This window comes from Temnothorax curvispinosus, unplaced genomic scaffold (genome assembly GCF_003070985.1).
Source record: "Temnothorax curvispinosus isolate PA1 unplaced genomic scaffold, ASM307098v1 QBEX01006657.1, whole genome shotgun sequence".
Lineage (NCBI taxonomy): Eukaryota > Metazoa > Arthropoda > Insecta > Hymenoptera > Formicidae > Temnothorax > Temnothorax curvispinosus.
In genome coordinates, this window is record NW_020216437.1 from 1,321,497 (window position 1) to 1,339,047 (window position 17,551).

The 17,551-nt window shown below is 44.6% G+C and overlaps 1 protein-coding gene across 2 annotated transcripts in view; it reads right to left on the reverse strand.

The window, feature by feature from the left end:
- LOC112456105 (nascent polypeptide-associated complex subunit alpha, muscle-specific form-like) overlaps window positions 1-17,551 on the reverse strand; it is a 114,281-nt gene that overhangs the window by 91,094 nt on the left and 5,636 nt on the right. Inside the window, exon 1 of one of the 2 annotated variants that reach the window (XM_025018421.1) lies at window positions 1,826-3,409. The exons of the other annotated variant lie outside the window; for it this stretch is intronic. Within the exon in view, the coding sequence (XP_024874189.1) occupies window positions 1,826-1,880 (55 nt within the window). The 5' untranslated portion in view covers window positions 1,881-3,409. Of the gene's footprint in view, window positions 1-1,825; window positions 3,410-17,551 lie in introns of those variants that run through there. 2 annotated transcript variants of the gene reach the window in all.

Genomic DNA, 17,551 nt, shown 5'->3' on the forward strand with positions numbered 1-17,551 from the left:
TAAAGCTGCTGGAAGTTGCGGGAGCTAAGTGGCCCCTATTCCGCTACCGACAGCTCCCAAGGGTTCCTAATTGTCAAGATCGAGCACCATAATTACACCCTCCGCGATTCGTTCTCGTGTCTCGGAGCTCGTCTCCCCGTTAACGGAACTGGACGAATTCTCTGCGTGGCAAAACGATGCCAAGGAGCGACATCGAATGCAGGTAGGCAACTGTAGTTCGGAAATTAAGAAGTCTGGCCTGATAAGAAGCGATAAAAAACCACTTTCCACGAGAGAACCTATGACCTCTTTTTTTCTCTCCCCTCGCATGTTTCTCCTTACTATATTACAAATACGCGAAGAATCCATTAGGGACCAAGTAGTGAGATAGATATTATCATTTATGGTTTAATCGTAAGATGTCAAAGGCTCTGTGAAAATGAAGCCAAAAGAAACAATTAAGTTTAAAGCTGATGAGACAATATTCAAAGATATATTCATTAAATAAAGATAAAAAAAAGAGTACAAAGTTGCAAGTCCCTAATTCCCGAAAAAAAGTAATATCAATAAATATTACAATACCAATATTAAGTTCCAAGAAAATAAATAAAAATTAATGAAAGAACAATATGCGATTATCTTAATTTTGCATGCAACCGTTATTCCAAACCTATTAATGGTTTAAAATCAAAGTATTTTTAAACTTTACAGCAGTGGAATCCTGCGTGACTCGACAATGGCAGAGTCATGTTACATAGTGCTCGAAATAAGTTTATTGACACGTTAGAGAGATATCGCACGGCAACTTCCGAGAAATTAAAACCTCGGCAAATATAACATGCGAACACCGCGGAACATGTATTGCTGTATTTTTAACCGAGTATCAGTCACTTTCTGGAAATTCATGCTGATATCGTACTTCCTTCTTCACTTCTTTTTTTGTAGTTAAAAATGTGATCTTGATATAGAAATAAATATGCTCAAGGCGATAAACATAAATATATTCTTACTACATAAATTAGCTATACATCATAAGAGTTTATTCAACGCAGTCATCAGACTAATTATCTCACCATTGTCTCACAGTTGTGATTAAATTATTAGAAATTTTAATTGCTTTGTTACATAATTTAGGTCATTTAGAAGACTAGCATGACACGCACTCGCGTTTTCTTATCCAGGTCGATATTTGTTTTTCGTCTGTCATTTGAGCTGTCGATGAAGTAATCGAGCACAAATTCCAAAGCTGCCGCGTGATGCCTACTCGCGGCCGCGTGTTTCATAACTTTCCTCAAACCGCTACGGTTATTTGCGTCCTGTTACACTATGACTCGTTATGATTTCGCCGACTAGCTACCGGTACAATCGACAAAGCTATGTTCGTACAAAATGCATCACGTTCGCAAATCAATCACATCGCGTCAAAACATAGCAAGTTCTCTCAAATGATACTTAAAAAATATTCGACAATAACGAACATGAATGTCGACATATCGCTAATTCGTACGGAAATAGTTCAATCGAAAACGATTGTGTTGTCACGATTCCCTTATTTGTAAAAGTCATTAAAAATTCATTAAAGTTTCGACCGATGAATGTTATAGACGGAATGATCGACGACGAAAAACTAATGATGATAAATTGAGATTAACCGCAGGCGTTCATGGCCAAACAACTGGTCGAACTTAAAGAGAAACCTAATTAAGTAGATCGGACAGCCAAATATAATAATTTACGAGGTTTTTTCATGGTATTTTCATTAAGAATTTGCCTCGTGATATCGTTATAGCTAGCGATATTATTCAGTCATTTTTTTTCCATATCATCGATCAAATGTTCGACTCACCAGTATAACACCAGGCCGGCCAGACGACAGGGCTCTCGGTGTCCAGCTCCCTCATTCTCTCAGCGACCCGCGGACATCTCCACTCCGTTCTTCCCGACGTGGCGGTAAGAATGTCCAGTTTGGCTATCAGCGTCAACCTCCAACCGAGTGAAAAATCTCCGGTTCTGCCTGTCGAAAGTCGCAGGAGAACCTCGTTCGGCGATCTTCCAGATATAACCACCTGTTGCTTCGCAACAGAGTTTTACGTTTCAGGTAGATTCGTCGAGGACCTCGACGTTGTTCACTCGACCAAAGTTCGGAGACAGACCTTTGCGAGAACGCAGGTCGTTATTTGTATTCTACGCCGTACACGTGCAACTGAAGGATTCCGAGAGACAGATAAGTCTCTGTATGAGGCTTCGCCGTCACCGCGCTCCGGTTCCGCCGCTGATAAGGCACGCAGGACGCGTCATCGGCTCGCCCGGCCCTCGTTTCACTTCCTTTCCACCGCACTGTCGTCCTCTCCCGCTCGTCACGTTGCTTCTCTGTGACACGCTAGCCGTCGCGAGATCTCGCTGTCGTGTAACAGTAAGCGACACGCGTGTTACACGAAAAGGTGTCTAGCACTCGACTCGAATCGCGCACTAAATGTCACGGAAATGTCAATGAGGTGCCGCCGACGTTTGACACCTTCACCGAATGTCCCCTTCCTCAGCGCACCTTGCCACTCGTTCGATAATAGCTGTCTTCAGGATCGCGCGGATCACCTCGGATCACAATCGAGTCTCAAACTATCACCAGACGATTCTTTCTCTGATCTTTCTCACTCGGAGCGCAATCATTAGGCCATTCATGCAGATATTAAAAATTGTTGGTACGGTACTACACCAGATCTACCAATTCATTCTTAACGAACAAGCTCAATCACGACAGGCTTGTCCTCTCTCATCGTGACAAATTTCACCAATGTAAAATCTTGCTTCCTACTCGATCGAGTCAAAAACAGATTCACCGCCAGATTTCTCGCATCCGAATATTTCAACAGGTCACTCGTTCGTCACGAACTTCCGACTGTCGGTGTCAAGAGAACGCGGGTTCCATCAGGAATATCACTCCCTTCACCTTCACGGTGACCGCGGGTTCACTTTCTTCACCCTACTGTAGACCGGCGATCGACCGGCCCCGGTAATCGCAGAGTGTACTCTCGACCCGGTCGATCCTTGCCTTCAGTCCGGGAGGATCGTTGACGTACCGCGGGATGACACGACACTACAACACGGCACTGCTGCGTGAAGTGATGTCGAAGAGGATAGACGGATAGAGAGAGACAGTAGGGGGAGAAAGAAAGAGAGAGATGGAGACATACACAGGTAGGGGGATAGATAGGGGGAAAAAAGACGGCAGAAGAGATAGCCAGCGGGGAAAGGAAGAGAAAAAGAGAAAGAGGGAGAGAGAGGGGGGAAAGAGAGAAAGAAGAAAAGAGAGGGAAAAAGAAAAGAAGAAAGAGAAAGAGAGGGAAGAACCTGACCACCGGACACACTGCTCTGCCTTGATAGGCACACACACACAGGTAAGCGGAGTGGCACTTAGGTTGGTGCACCTGCCGCGAGAGTCCGCGTCGTAATGGGAGCGGGGCAACGGGCGGCAGGTAGGCAGGCCCACCGCTCGTCAACGGAGAAGGGGAGTCAGTCACATGGCGAGTGCCTGGCAAAGGAGGTGGTAGCCGAAGTAAATGGTGGTGGATGAACGAAGGTGGTGATGCTGGCCGGCCGCGACGACGGCGGCGGCGGCGGTGGTGGTAGTGGTTGTGGTGGTGGTTGCCAGTGGTGGTGACGATGGTAGTGGTGGTGGTGAGTCGTGGTGGAACGCAGGAGTAGGAATCAACGGAGTCCTCGGGAAGAGAGCTGACTCGGCCGCTACCGGTGTAACCTGTCGCGACGATCAGTGTCGGTGCGGCGATTCCGCCCGGGAAAAATTCGAGATGATTTTCTCGCATCGCAGAACGATGGCGACGAGATAAATATGAAAACGAGAGGAAGGGGGTAGGATAAGAGTCCCAGAGGATTCTCGTGAGATGCACAGCCGGATGATGACCGTCGAAGATAAAAGCGGCGCACGAAGGGAGTTTACGTTAAGGCAATATAAATAAAATCTCCACTGGGGCTCAAATATAAGATAAACAACGTAAACAAAGATGGAAAAGCCAAGGAGACATATACTATTTTCTGAATATATAAAACTAGGGATACAAAATAGATCAGATAAGAAATCGCGGCAGGAGAAGTTAGAAGAAATAAAGTGATCGACGATTTAGTATATAAACGATATCGGTGGATTACGCAATCCCATAAAAATTATAATAGCAATCGAAATAGAAGTGGACCATTACTTCCCATTGTTTACTGCGAGGAAACATTTAATTAACATTATTATTGGGACAGCCGGCACCGTCTTTTCCGCGTGCTTTGGTTACCGATTACGGTTAATCGGGCTGCTCTTTGCCTGGGTTCCATATTTGGACCCACTTACGCGACAGAACGGAAGAAAGCCGTTGAATTCCAGGCGCTTCCCGAGATCATTGATAGAACTTGACGTTAGATTGTCCCACGAAGCTTCTTCCAAGCACGCCGTTCAATGTCCAGCTATCAATGCTACGTCTTTCTTCGCGTCTGTGATCGGTCGTATAGCAGTCTAGGTGGACACTACGTCAAGTTGAAACAAGACGCGAACATCTCGTTTGCTTGTATCCCATAGTTCTTCAGGGATCGTAAAACAATATCATCGGCTGGCTCTCTCTGGATGGCGCGATTCTGTTTTTGTAACAGTTCTACTCTGCCGTGTTTTTTCGCGATTCTCTATAAACGTGTGCACTTAAAAAGGCAAAGAGAGAAAATTTCATTATATATTTATAAATAACAATCGTTGATATTTTTGTATCATTTCACGAAAATAAAGTATCTGATCATTTAATAACATCGTGTTAAATCGCATAAAATATATACATTTTCTGTCTTAGTTTTTTAAGCTTGCGTCATAAGTAATCGTATCAAAGCTTTGCTGGTGCCTGGATTAACCATGATAACTTTAATTATATTTTAGACTCTCCTAAGCAAATCGCAAAATATCGCCATGTCATCTGCGCTCGTCTTCTTGTCTAGCAATTAACATATCTCGTAAATACATTCATAAATTTCTCCGGACAGTCCGGACGCTAATAGTCGGATAAATAGCTCTAATAGAAATTCTCTCGCCATTCAGATTTTTATTACTCAAAAGTCAGATCCTATTCATCCATCTAAATTAACAATAATTACGCAGCACCCCAGGGGAATCCTATATAACACCGTTGGAGCGAGGAACGTATTATCCCGGAGATTATTCTGGAAGCGTCGCCTTAGGTGTCCGGACATGTTCGGAATCTTGTGCCGCAGTGGGATACCTAACGTTCAGAGCCGAGATGAAAGCTTGTTACGTTAACCATCATATTGTTTCGCGAAGGCGAGACGCTGCTTCGACCGCGCGGCGCGGCGGCGCAACGAGTAGTAGTTCGCCCCGGCTTCGAGGTGTACCATCAAGGACGATATATCGCGTCCGATATATATCACTCGGGAGAGAAAGAGCACTCTTCCACTTCTACACACGTCGAGTTTATTATATGTGCGTACATATCCGTACGCGCCGCCCGGAGGCTGCGCCCCGAGCTCCTCGTTTAGATATCCGCTCCGCGAGATTATTCGAGAACGAGCGACGGAGCGACGAACGCTCGTCGAAACGTCCCGATGGACGTGGTGCATTATATTGGTATCCTATCTGGCATCGATCGCCGGGCTTCCGCAGGTAGCGATTACCACCTCGACCATTTTCTTTCTCGTATAGAACTATCGGCGATTAAACGGTCCGTCGACCTCCTCCGCACCTTGCCGCGCGCGCAACGGGATGTATTAATCGTTCGACTGGATCGATACGACTCGTCCTTGTATGCCCGGACCGGCGTTCATCAACCCACTCGTAGGAATTAATTAGTGCGCTCTCGCGATGCCGTCCAGCCGATTAAAAATCTCGCGACCGGCCGGCCATGATGATATAGAGTAAGTAACATGAAAGTTGTAAATGATAACTTACTACGAAATATATTCAAATATATTCTAAAGTTAAATACCTAATTTTACCTGATAAGCTATCGACATGTAAATTCAATTTTTTTGAAAATTGTAAAAATATTGTATGTTTACAACGTTCTTTGTATGTACATTATTAAAACCCTATATGAAAATATAATAAAAAAATGTCTGTACTTTTAGATTATAAAAATAAAAAACTTCATCAGTACCGCATATTTCCTTCTCTTTTTTGCTTATTTACACGATGAGAAATGGGATGTGTTAGCTTTCATGATAAAAACCGTCTCACCAGCATCGAATAATCAATTCAAATGTAACAATATGCATCATTCTCACGACTTGTCAGAGCAAATTAATACTGCGGGGTAAAGCAGCCTACACCTGTTATTCAAATCCATTTTCCCCGGTGAATGAATGACAGGAAACGCGTGTTTGAGCGCGCCTCGTTTCGCACCGCAAAAAATCCCGGGATACCGTATTCACGGCATATATCCACGACGGAAAACGTTTTCACGTTTCTGACACGGCAGTTTTCCGCAGACGCGGACTAGCTAAACGCGAGTTCCATCTGGCCGTGGCTCATCCTCAAAGACGAAGTAACCGGTGGCGTTCATGAATACGTGTTCATTATTTATGAGCAACGCCTCTCGGCATCAACTGGACCGGCCTCTCTATCTACCGGTAGACACCCGGGAGAGGAAGGCAACCGGATAACGTATTACGTCTTCATATTTTTTTTCCCCTCGTGCACGCCCGGTAATTAAAGGTGCCCCGTCAAGGACCCCGATGATTTACCGGCGATGCTGCGCCGACCTGATAAGATGGGACCGGTTGATAACAAGGCTCCTTTTGGTATATCGTGAGCCGGATCGAGTTTTACTAGACTGCATCGCCACTTTATAATATTCCTATATCTTCTTGCTGCTGGCTACCGCCCGATCAAGTTTATCGCATGTCTCACGTGACATGCATGTCATGTCACACAAGAATTTTATATCGTCAATAGCAAATGTATTAAATTAAAAATGGCATTACATGGTCTGCAATTCATAAATTATTAAAATATTATTTCATGTGTGAATAATTTTCTAACAGTGTTGAGATCCCTGACATTTATACATTTATACATGTAATACCGTTATAATAAAAATAAAATATCAGTCTGTCGCAGAATCAAGCTATAAATATCACTACATAAACATACATCGATCATTATATTTTCTTGAGATGGATAAACATTATGTATATTCGAGATGATTATTGACAGCCGTTAATAGAACGGTCACGCCTAGTCGATCGAAAAGCGTCGTGATCCCCGAGCCAAGCATCCGCGGCATCGCACCGGCAAGCAGCGCCGAAGGATCACGACGGAAAAGAAGCAACTCGCGGTATTCCCCTTTCTCATTACGGTATGCTGGATCAAAAGTGCTTATATTTCATAGACTTGTTCTGGCGTGCGGCACGAGAACCCCGATGGCCTCCGCTCGTGCGCGCGTGTACGGAGAAGTTACGGTCCCGTTGAGTGGAGAAATTTACGTTCGTCAGCAAAACGAGTACCGCGACGAACGGGACGAACGACGATGACGATGGCGAACGAGGTGGACGGGCACCGGTGCCCGATGATGATTTCGACGATTTAATTGAAACGTCCGGCCGACACTAAAATCTCCCCTTCTCCGGCACCTCTCTCTCGCGCGCGCTGTCTACCGCGCCGCTCTTCTGCCACTCCTCTCTGCGCTTCTCTCGTGATGATCACCGCGATCTCTCTCGAGCATCATGCATTAGTGTTTTTCAAACCGAGCCATAATGTTGCGCTGGCATCGGCGAACTTGCTGATGCTGATGAGTCGATGCGAAATCGACGATTAGAGCGAACATTATGTGCGTGCGTGTGTGCGTGCATGTGTGTATGCGCGTGTGCGTTATCTTAGGAAAGACATTTCCGAAAAACCATAAAGTCAAGGAGCGCTTTTTTAGCCAATATTCTAAAGTAGCATATGCAAATTAGGGCGCGCGTTCTTTTATGTTCCGAGGAAGTGTTCGTAAATTTTACAGGTTGGCCCAAATGCATCGCGATCGTGACCGATTCAATATTCCGCTATAAAATTAAGCGTTTGACAAACGTAGTCGTAAAAAGAAATAGATTCCTCGCCTTGGAAATATATTCAAGATCGACAGATTCGGGAATCATCTCGCCGGAGAGATGCGCGGCGATAGCCCTGACGGATTTTTCCTATAATAGTTCGGTCGATGGAAGTTTTATTAGCTATTTGATTTACGGCAAGGCATGACCGGCGCGTAATTTGCTGCGCTGTATTTAATTTGCTTTAAAAGTGATCGTGGAAGAGGGATAGGATGAACCGACGAGCAACGCACGTCTCCGCGCGGGATGTAAAAATGAAAACTGGTGGTTGCTTTACGGAATTTTTATTATGACGTATCAGCGAGGAGCACACGGACGCGAGCGACAGACGTTCTTTAATGAGCCGCGCGAATGAATACGGAACATTGAGATAGGTTCAGAATTCATTTGCTGCCCCAGACCGATTTACTCGTCAACGTCCGTCGTCCGCGAATCGTCTTCCCTTGAATGCAGGAAATGTCGGAGGCAACGAACTATCGGGGGGCACCGATCGATATCTCCTCGAGCTACATCATCAGCTACATGCTCTCTTTATCATTCTCTCTCGCCTGTCCCGGTTTTTCGATCGTTAATTGAAAGGAACGGTATGAAATTTACTATTTTTCAACGATTCATCATCCGCGATACGTCGGTCGTCTGTATAATTATCGGTAATTCTAACTCATTTCGCGCAATTATCTGCAACAGCATAACTATTGGTACAGTATATCGGCAGGGCATAATCATCCGCGTTAAAAAGCCAGCTAGTAGGTATGACATTGGTTTTCACAATCTCGATATTTCTGATTCGAAGCTTCTTGCATGAAGGGTTGTAATTAAAGCAGTTAAAAAAAGAATTTCTAAAAATAATTAATATTTTCTGTCGAGCAATATTAATAAAGAAAGGATTTTAAAATAATAAATACTGCAAGTCCTATTACTTATTAATATTAAATACCGCATCTTATTTACCTTGTTGCGAAGCTAATTCATTCGCTGACGCAATTACCATTATATGCTAATAAAAAGAGCGAGCAACAGTTTCATCTTGCATACGCGGATCGCGTTTTAAAACGACAGAGAGCAAAATTTAATAAACATTAATTATAAATATAAAGCATTAAAAATGATCTAGCCAACGTTGCGTACTTAATTCACAAGATGCGCAGTAACGATATCCGACGTCGTGACTGCGATCGGTAAATTAAGATGAAAGAGGCTCCCGAGTTTTTCGGATCGTCGAAAGGCCGTGTTCGCGCCGATTAATATCGTCGGCCGCCGCGATACGATAAACGAGATGATAAATACGAACACGCACGATTATACCGCGCGAGGTTACGCCGCGAGATACCGATGAATCAGCGGTGGTAAAGGTCAGATGGATGAACGTGCACTTGAAAGGTCAAGGAAAGATGCAGGTGTCGAATGGAGGCGTCGACAAAAAAAATTTATATAAGCGGAACGGTCAGTCATGCCGCAGCTTCAATCCAGCCGCTTTAAAAATACCGAAAGCGATGATGCGAGCTCGTGCAAATGCCCTAACTAAGTACACAGCGAAATCTGCTTGAGATGACGTCCGCGGCGAGAATTTTGACGAGCGGCATTTAAGATTTGCATCGCGTCATCATCAGATGATTTCTTTTGCGGCAAATATCGTTCCAAATGTTCTGCTGTTTATCATCGGCCATACTCTCGCCGCCGTACAAATAAGATAAAACTAATTTATGATAAATAATTCAATTAATGACTCTGACACGCAGAAAATTCTCCCGCGCGAATTCGCAAGATATACAGTGACAATTTATCACTTTTATATTCCTATAAGGACCGCGAGAGTTGATTGACTCGCAATATACGAGCGCTGAATGATGTGTTTAATTAAATGTTGGAAAGTATTATGACATGCTGTTACTTGTTGTTTTTCCATCGAAACGGACGTCACGAAAGAACGAAGTATGTCACGCCGATGAAATACGAATATCGTCAGTTCTCGTCCTTTCAGCGCGCGAAATCCGCGATTTACAGCTCAATTTGGCATTATAATATTTCGCCGGACGTTCCGTGGGCCCGCGTGACGCAGCATAATCATCATTTTCGTTTATCGGCCGTACGCCAACGCGCACGGAAATTTGGGGCCTGATATAATCCAATAATTTATCCGACAGCGAAGCGGAGAGCGTAGGTAGAAACGTATAAAATCCTCCGCTTTAGACCGGTAATTTATATGGTGATACCGACAACGCGCGCGGCACGTTCGGTAGAAGCGTCAAATTCTCTCCTCTCGATGCTAGATCAATAATTTATATGATGCACGTGACGAGAACGCTGGGAACGGCGGAAATTTAAAGGCATACCTAACGAGCGAATTTATGTCACAAAATTCAGGAAGAAACGTGTTCCACACATCCATTCGCGATACCTAGACGTTAAGAACGGAATTAGGAATTAATTCTGAAGAATGTCGCGACGAGGAGAAAGCGAAAGTTCGAATATGAATTAAACACAGTGGGAAATGAATTTATACTTATTAAAAGACTATTATTACAAGTACATTATTGACAACTGACTATTGGATAGGCATACAAAAATTATTAGTTCGGATTATCCTGTGATCGAAAGACACAGATTCGTCGAACATTTACTACGAGAATCCGAATACCAAAAATCTTTGAGGAAATCAATGATGCTTATCGCCGTGACGGAACTGCAGCACGCATAATTGTCGAGGAAGGAGCGCAGCGCACGAGGGGTGGTGAACGAGCGAGAGGGTGAGAGGAAGAGGGCACGCACGGTGCACAAAGTGCAATTTCATAATTTTTGCCTCGTAAAATCCGAGCAATGAGCGACGTAAAAATGAATAACTGGAGGAGCATTCACCCGCGGAAAGAACAAGTCGGTGGAACACCTCTCGCGCTGCCCTCCTCCCCCTCCGTCTTCGGATCCCTCGATCGCCATGTCCCTCTCGCTCGCACCGGGAGGTAGCCGAGCCGCCGTCGGTGGTGGTTGCCCCGTTCCGTGGCCCCCACTGGCAAAGGCTGAACGATTTTTATCTTCCGGGTAGAATAGATTATCTTTATTTACGAGCAATCTGCGGTATGAGCAAATTGTTTGGGAACGAGTGAGGGCCGCTTATTTAAAAGCCGTAAACTATTCAATACGCGAACGGACTGAAATCCTCGGAGTAGCGAAAGTGTGAGAATGCGTATGTGCGTCACGCAGGAATCCCGCAATAATTTCACTCTCAGCCAGGATAAATCTCAAGGGCGACAGACAACGAATTTTTCAGAGCTGTAATTTCTTTTATGCTTGCTTTTAAAAAAAACGTAATAGCATTGAACATTGTTATGCTATTATTAGACAAATATTTATAATCAATGGACACGTGCTCGTGGTGGAAAATATACCAATCATCGTGCGGATGAAAACATCAAGAGATCTTCAGGCTTCAAGACGCCGATGAACGAACATCTAATCGCCAAAGTAGTATTTTCGAAACGGACATGCACATTTTACGCTTGAAAACGTTGGTCAAGTGCGTCTTACTGCTACAGCATTAACGGAACACGTAGACCAGATCGGAGTTTGCGTCGGGTAGACGCGTCTCTCTCGTGAGCTTTGCTAAAGTAAACTTCATCGAATGCAGCTCGAAAAAAGATCAAGAACGGAAGCGAGGTCAAATAGATAAGTGAAGTATCGCGTGCGAAAAGCGGTGCACAGATTTTTATCTCTGCTCGACACTATGTTATCACACATGACTCTGAATGACGTATAGAAGCTAACAACAGCGTAGGTAACAGTGAACGATTTTATGGAAACTTAGAGACATTTCGCATATTAAATGAAGATACTATGGTATCTTAAGAAGCTTCTTACCACCATGATATATTTACTTCTTTTTTACCATGCTAAAATAATATCGAACCGAATAGACAGATCGACGATTTTAAGACTCGAGGACGAACGTAGGAAAAAGTTTACCGCGCGAGATGCCGTCCGAGGACTTCACAGGTCTAGGTCAATCGGTAAAAACGATAAATTTTTACCCCGTCTGTACTCTCAAGTGTCATAACACAAGCAATCATCGAAAGACAAGCACAGCTGAGTTTCGACTCGAACCGAGTAAGTTCTAGAAATGAAATACAATTAAGGAAACCAGAAAGAGGCGTAACGCCGTAAAATGCGAGACGTGCGAAATGCTACATATCGACACTCGCGAACTGCACCCAGGATTAATAATGCCGGCGTGCCGGTCGTCGGGGGCGGGGGAGAGAGTGAAGTACGGGAAAAGACGAGAAAGGGAGACGAAGAAAAAGAGGCAGAAGAAGACGAAGAAGAAGAAGAAGAAGAAGAAGAAGCGGGAGAGGAGAGGTAAGGTAGAGAAGAGCAACAAGAGGTGCAGCCTCGGGTGCCGGGCGGGGCTCAGATGTTTATCCCGGTCGACCTCTCTTCCCCCGTGCCCCCCGTCCCCCGGTGCCCCTCTTCGTGGTCTCCGATGTGCCCCCTTCACCTCCGGTTCTTGCGGAGAAGGAGCGCGCCCTCGGCAATCCGGTGTTGCGGAGCGTTGCATCTACGTTATGCGTGCTCTTGTTGCTCGGATGCGCTCACAGTGGCGTCGCAACCGTCTCCGTTCTCTCCGACCTGGCGGACGGAAATTATGACAGGCTCGAACGGGAACGAAAAGCCCCTGGGTTGCTCGCGATGCAAAACATATTAAAAACATCAGTACCGCAGCCGAGAATTTAACGGCTGGAGAACTTTGATGCGCAAGTATTGAAGTTAGCGAATCAGCAAATATCATTCAACTACATTGTTTAATCGATACATACAAGTACCGTGTAATTTCTATTTAGATATAATATTTAAATGAAAATTTTGTCATAATTTCTTATCCTTTTCTCTTCCAACTCCAACGATTATATCGAACCGCGATCATCATTTATGTAATTACAGGAATATATATTTTTCTAAAATTAGACCATCTCTGTAATCTTTTTTTATTGGCACTGTAAAACGATAGCGCTAATTAATGCAGGCAAATTGAGACGACGATATCGTTTCAGAAATACGAATTTCGGATGTTGAAAATTCTCAGAGAAGGAGGTCAGCCACGAAAAACTTGGGCGTGACATCGCGGAGAATGAGGTAGGATGGCTCGGTTCGACAACCGTATCGATCGTAATCGAAACGACCGGAAAGAAGACCGGGGAGGCTGAGGCTTGTGACGAGGCGTCGGACGGTCGGCACTTGCAAAAAATCAACGTTAATCAGACACTTCGTATCGCCTGTACTCAGCTCCCGGTGAGTCGAGCGATCTAGCTCGCAGCAGGTTCTTCGCGGCAAAAAATCGATGAATGAACTTACGCCAGAGCGGATGCTTCGCGCTCGAGTTGACCGGCGACGATGGTCTTACGAGTGTCCATCACGCATATCTTCATCATTATTTGTTAAAACGCTATAAGTACTTTTTCTGTTATTTCATTTCATCTGTATTAAAGCTTTACGTGTGAAACGCAATATGAAGTGAAATACTTTACAAAGAGGAGAACATAGAACTATTAACGTGTTATTACATGTTACATATCCATATAATGTTGCGAATTCATAAAAAGAGTTGTCCAAGTATGATATAATAAAAAGTTTTGGAAAAAATAATCGCTTGAGTATCGCTTAAGCCTCTTGAAGTAAACGGGATGTTTTAGATGGTATCGCTAATTATTACTTATCACCGTCTAGCCTCTCCCCCTCCCCCCCGTCAAAATCAAGTTAAGTTCTATCGAATAAATTATATTTCTCGTCGAACAGTAGTCTGATCCCATGCATATGCATGAAACATGGTCCGCAATTATCGCTTCGCAATTAACTTCAACCACCACGAGTTAATCCCTCCTTTCATCTTTTATTTCGTTTCCTCTTCTATTACTCCCATCGTACATCCTCGCGGTATTAATACAATAATACAATTATTCTTCATCGCCGGCGATTCCATCCGCGTGGACCAACGTAACGATCGTCTGATCTATCGATCAATGACAACACTGTTGCATACAAGCGCAAACGAATCGAAGCTAATCATCGGCTAACACCGTGTGCTCGCGGCGGCTCCATCGAGATAAGGACCTCGGATGAAGTTCGAGGCCGAGCTACGACTTTCTCGGCGTGTACCCTCCTAGAGATTCGTCCGTAGGATGGTTTCATCGAGCACGTATTCCGCTGATGACGCACTTCCGGCCAAGTGAACCCTCGCGGTGGCCCCCGTGATAATTCCGGAGGATCGAGAAAGGAGCGAGAGAGATCCATCCACCGTGACTCCGTGGCCCCGTGACGACCCCGAAGAGATGTTTGCTCTTGTTGCGGTGCTATGCACCGTAGCGACCGGCGGCTGTATGGAAGTATAAGAAGAAGAAGAAGAAGAGAAGAGAAGATGAAGGCAGAGAAGGAGAGAAAAGGGTAAAGTGAGGAAGAGGAGAGTAAAGCGAAGAGGATCGAGGAAGAGCAGCGAAAGGAGCAAGAAGTCGACGCGATGATGAGGTGGGGCAAGGCAGGGGGGAGAGGGGAGAGACGTGGAGAGATAGCGGAGGACGGGTCTTGATTCAACGCCTAGCCTCCGAAGGAGCTCGCTCGGGCGCCCGATGGTAGCGGTTCGCTCATCATTGTAATTACTTCACGAGGATGTACCAGTATATTGGATCATTATCGACCGCTCCATATCTACCACCTAGCCTATAAGTATAGACTTATGCACCCGGTGCCCGGACGGTGATCTGTGCTGCTACCTTTCTCTCTTTCTTTTCTTCTTTCTCTCGGCTGTGCGCACGATGCACGCGTGTGCATCGTGTGTACGAGAATGCGTGCGCGAAGAAACGCATCGAAAGGGGCAGGAAGGGAGGGATACGCGATCGGGGCACGTACCAGCTAACGACTCGTTCGTACGGCTCTCTGATCAAACAACCGCAGCAACCGGGGTAACTTTCTAAAGGGCACTCGCTTTCGCCAGCATCCGTTTTCGCGGAGGGCGATGACAGTGGCGTAAGCGGATGAACGATGTTGATAAATTTGGTAATTTCTCATCTACCGAACTGTGCGTTTAAAAGTGTGTGTGTGTGTGTGTGTGTGTGTGTGTCCATCTCAGAACAGACAAATATCCCTACGCGTTCCCTATAGTTAGTGTAATTAAAAAAAGATTTTTTAAAAGTCGTAAGACTAGAAATTTAGAATTCGCGTATAGAATTGATATAATTTGTGAATTTTATACGAATGTTACGTTCTTTACATTCGTTTTAAAAAATATTTGTTTTGTTGATTTATTTCTGAAATATATATAAAATTGTTTATAATAGCTAATGGATTTTTAAAAAGCAATGATATATATAAAATATTAATGCGAATAAGATTGTTAGTCACAATATAAAAGATGAGGTGCGCATTGCAATAAGTATATGCCGCGCACCGGAAGCAACCGGCTGTATCGCAGCTGATCGATTAAAGGATATAGTGCGGTAATTATCGTTATGCGTTGATCTACGGGCTATAAAACATAGACTATAACTGTGTACTTTTATTGAGGAAAAAGAGCAACTCTTATGTCTTTAGCGTCGTGTTAGAGGTCTACACAAGCCATAAGATCCAATATTCTAATTTTAGAATAAAAAAAGTAATATAATAAACTTCCCTTTTATTAATCCACTATAACTATTCATGCTAAAAATGCCGATATAATAACTCATCTTTGAATTGTGTCAAGATCTTCAACAGAAAGAATAAAATCGTGCTTCTTAATGAATTCGCAAAAGATATAAATTACACATTTGCGTCGATCGTTCGCAAAAGAAAATCCGTTTTCGCAAGTTTGTTTAGCGCGTAGAAATGAACGAAAGAAGTTTAAAGGAAATATTAATCACGAGGAACGTAATAAGATTAGTTAATTGCAGAGTAGGATGTGTATTGTATGCCGGAAATGTCCGATTATATAAGCATTTGATCTATTAATAGATATCACGGCGCAATTATCATTACGCCGTGATTTATTGTCCATAAACTGAATGTGTACTGCAATATTTAGTTACCCATACCTCTACACGAGGACTGAAGAAAATTACTTTATTTGATATACATTCGCAGCTTAATGGAATTATTTTCTACTGTATAAATAAGCAATCATAAAGCTAAACACCTCGCATACTGGGCTAAAAATGATTTGACGTCATTGAATCGGCTCTTTGGAATGCCGTTGAAATTTGATCGCGTGCTCGTCAGTTCACGCAATGTGACCACAAAAGGAGGACTAGATTTCCACTTGAGCGATAATCATCCATCTCGGAGAATGTCTCGATGTCTTTTGCTTAAAGACTTTTCTCTCTTTCTCTTCACTCTTTTCACTACACGGATTTTCGATGCGCCGAGAAAATGTAAATCTTGACAAAAATCAAGTCGCGTACGAAAATCGGAAAAATATATGAAATTCTCTAACATAAAATTTGCATAAATAGAAAACCTCGCTGATGTGCGTCTAGATGTTTTAGAAAAATTTAAAAAACTTCAAATAGATACTTATTCCATTCGGATTCATATTTCGTTCCGATCAATATGCCGATAAATTACTCCGAGTTAAATGCAACATGTACAAGATCCTCGTCGGTGTCGTTCGTCTATCTGACATCGCGAAAAACAGCAGGCATAGCAGCATTCCCCGGGATATCTGCCAACCCTGCGACCCGGCACGACCGTTAGACCGGAATCCAAATCGAGGATCAGGATCCTGCAGGCCGCACGTCGGCCGGGATCGATCCGGGACGCGCAACGGGAGCCCGCAGAAGAAGGAACGGGAGCGTATCGAAAGATGCAAGGCTTCGATAATCCTTCAGGGTAGGTCGGTACATCGTGCTCGCCGAGTCTTGCCTATCGAGGTGAGGCGCTCCACGGAAGAAGTAAAGGGGCATCCGCGTCTCTCTCTCTCTTTCTTTCTCTCCTTCTTTCTTTCGCTCCCTCTCCTGCTTTCTCTTTACCATCGCGTCGTCCTCGTTCTCGCTCCTGCTCGCTCCTGCTCGCTCCCGCGGCCGGCCAGCCGACCTACGTGGAGATGCTCAGGTGTAAAACCGTTGATTGCCACGGCGCGGTATTTTCTCTTTGTACGGCGATGGTAGCGGTGGGCGTGCCGGGCACGACCGAAGGGAGACGGCCAAGGCCTCCTCATCGCGCGCTACCGCGATTATGTTTATTATACTTCGGCACACGCGTGTGCGTACGTGCGCGTACTTACACGCGTCCCCTGCCGTTCGTTGCGCCGCCAAGCATCTTTGTCGCGGACGTGGGGAAGCGCAGCATGCCGTGCCGTAGTCGGAGTGAATGGCGATAGCTACCGTGAAGACGCGTTTCCCGTCCACAGACTTTGTTTAGAGCCTCGCGGAGGCGACGCGACGCGACGCGACGCCACGCCTGATACGAGAGAAAGAAAGAGAGAGAGAGAGAGAGAGAGAGAGAGAGAGAGAGAGAGAGAGAGAGAGAGAGA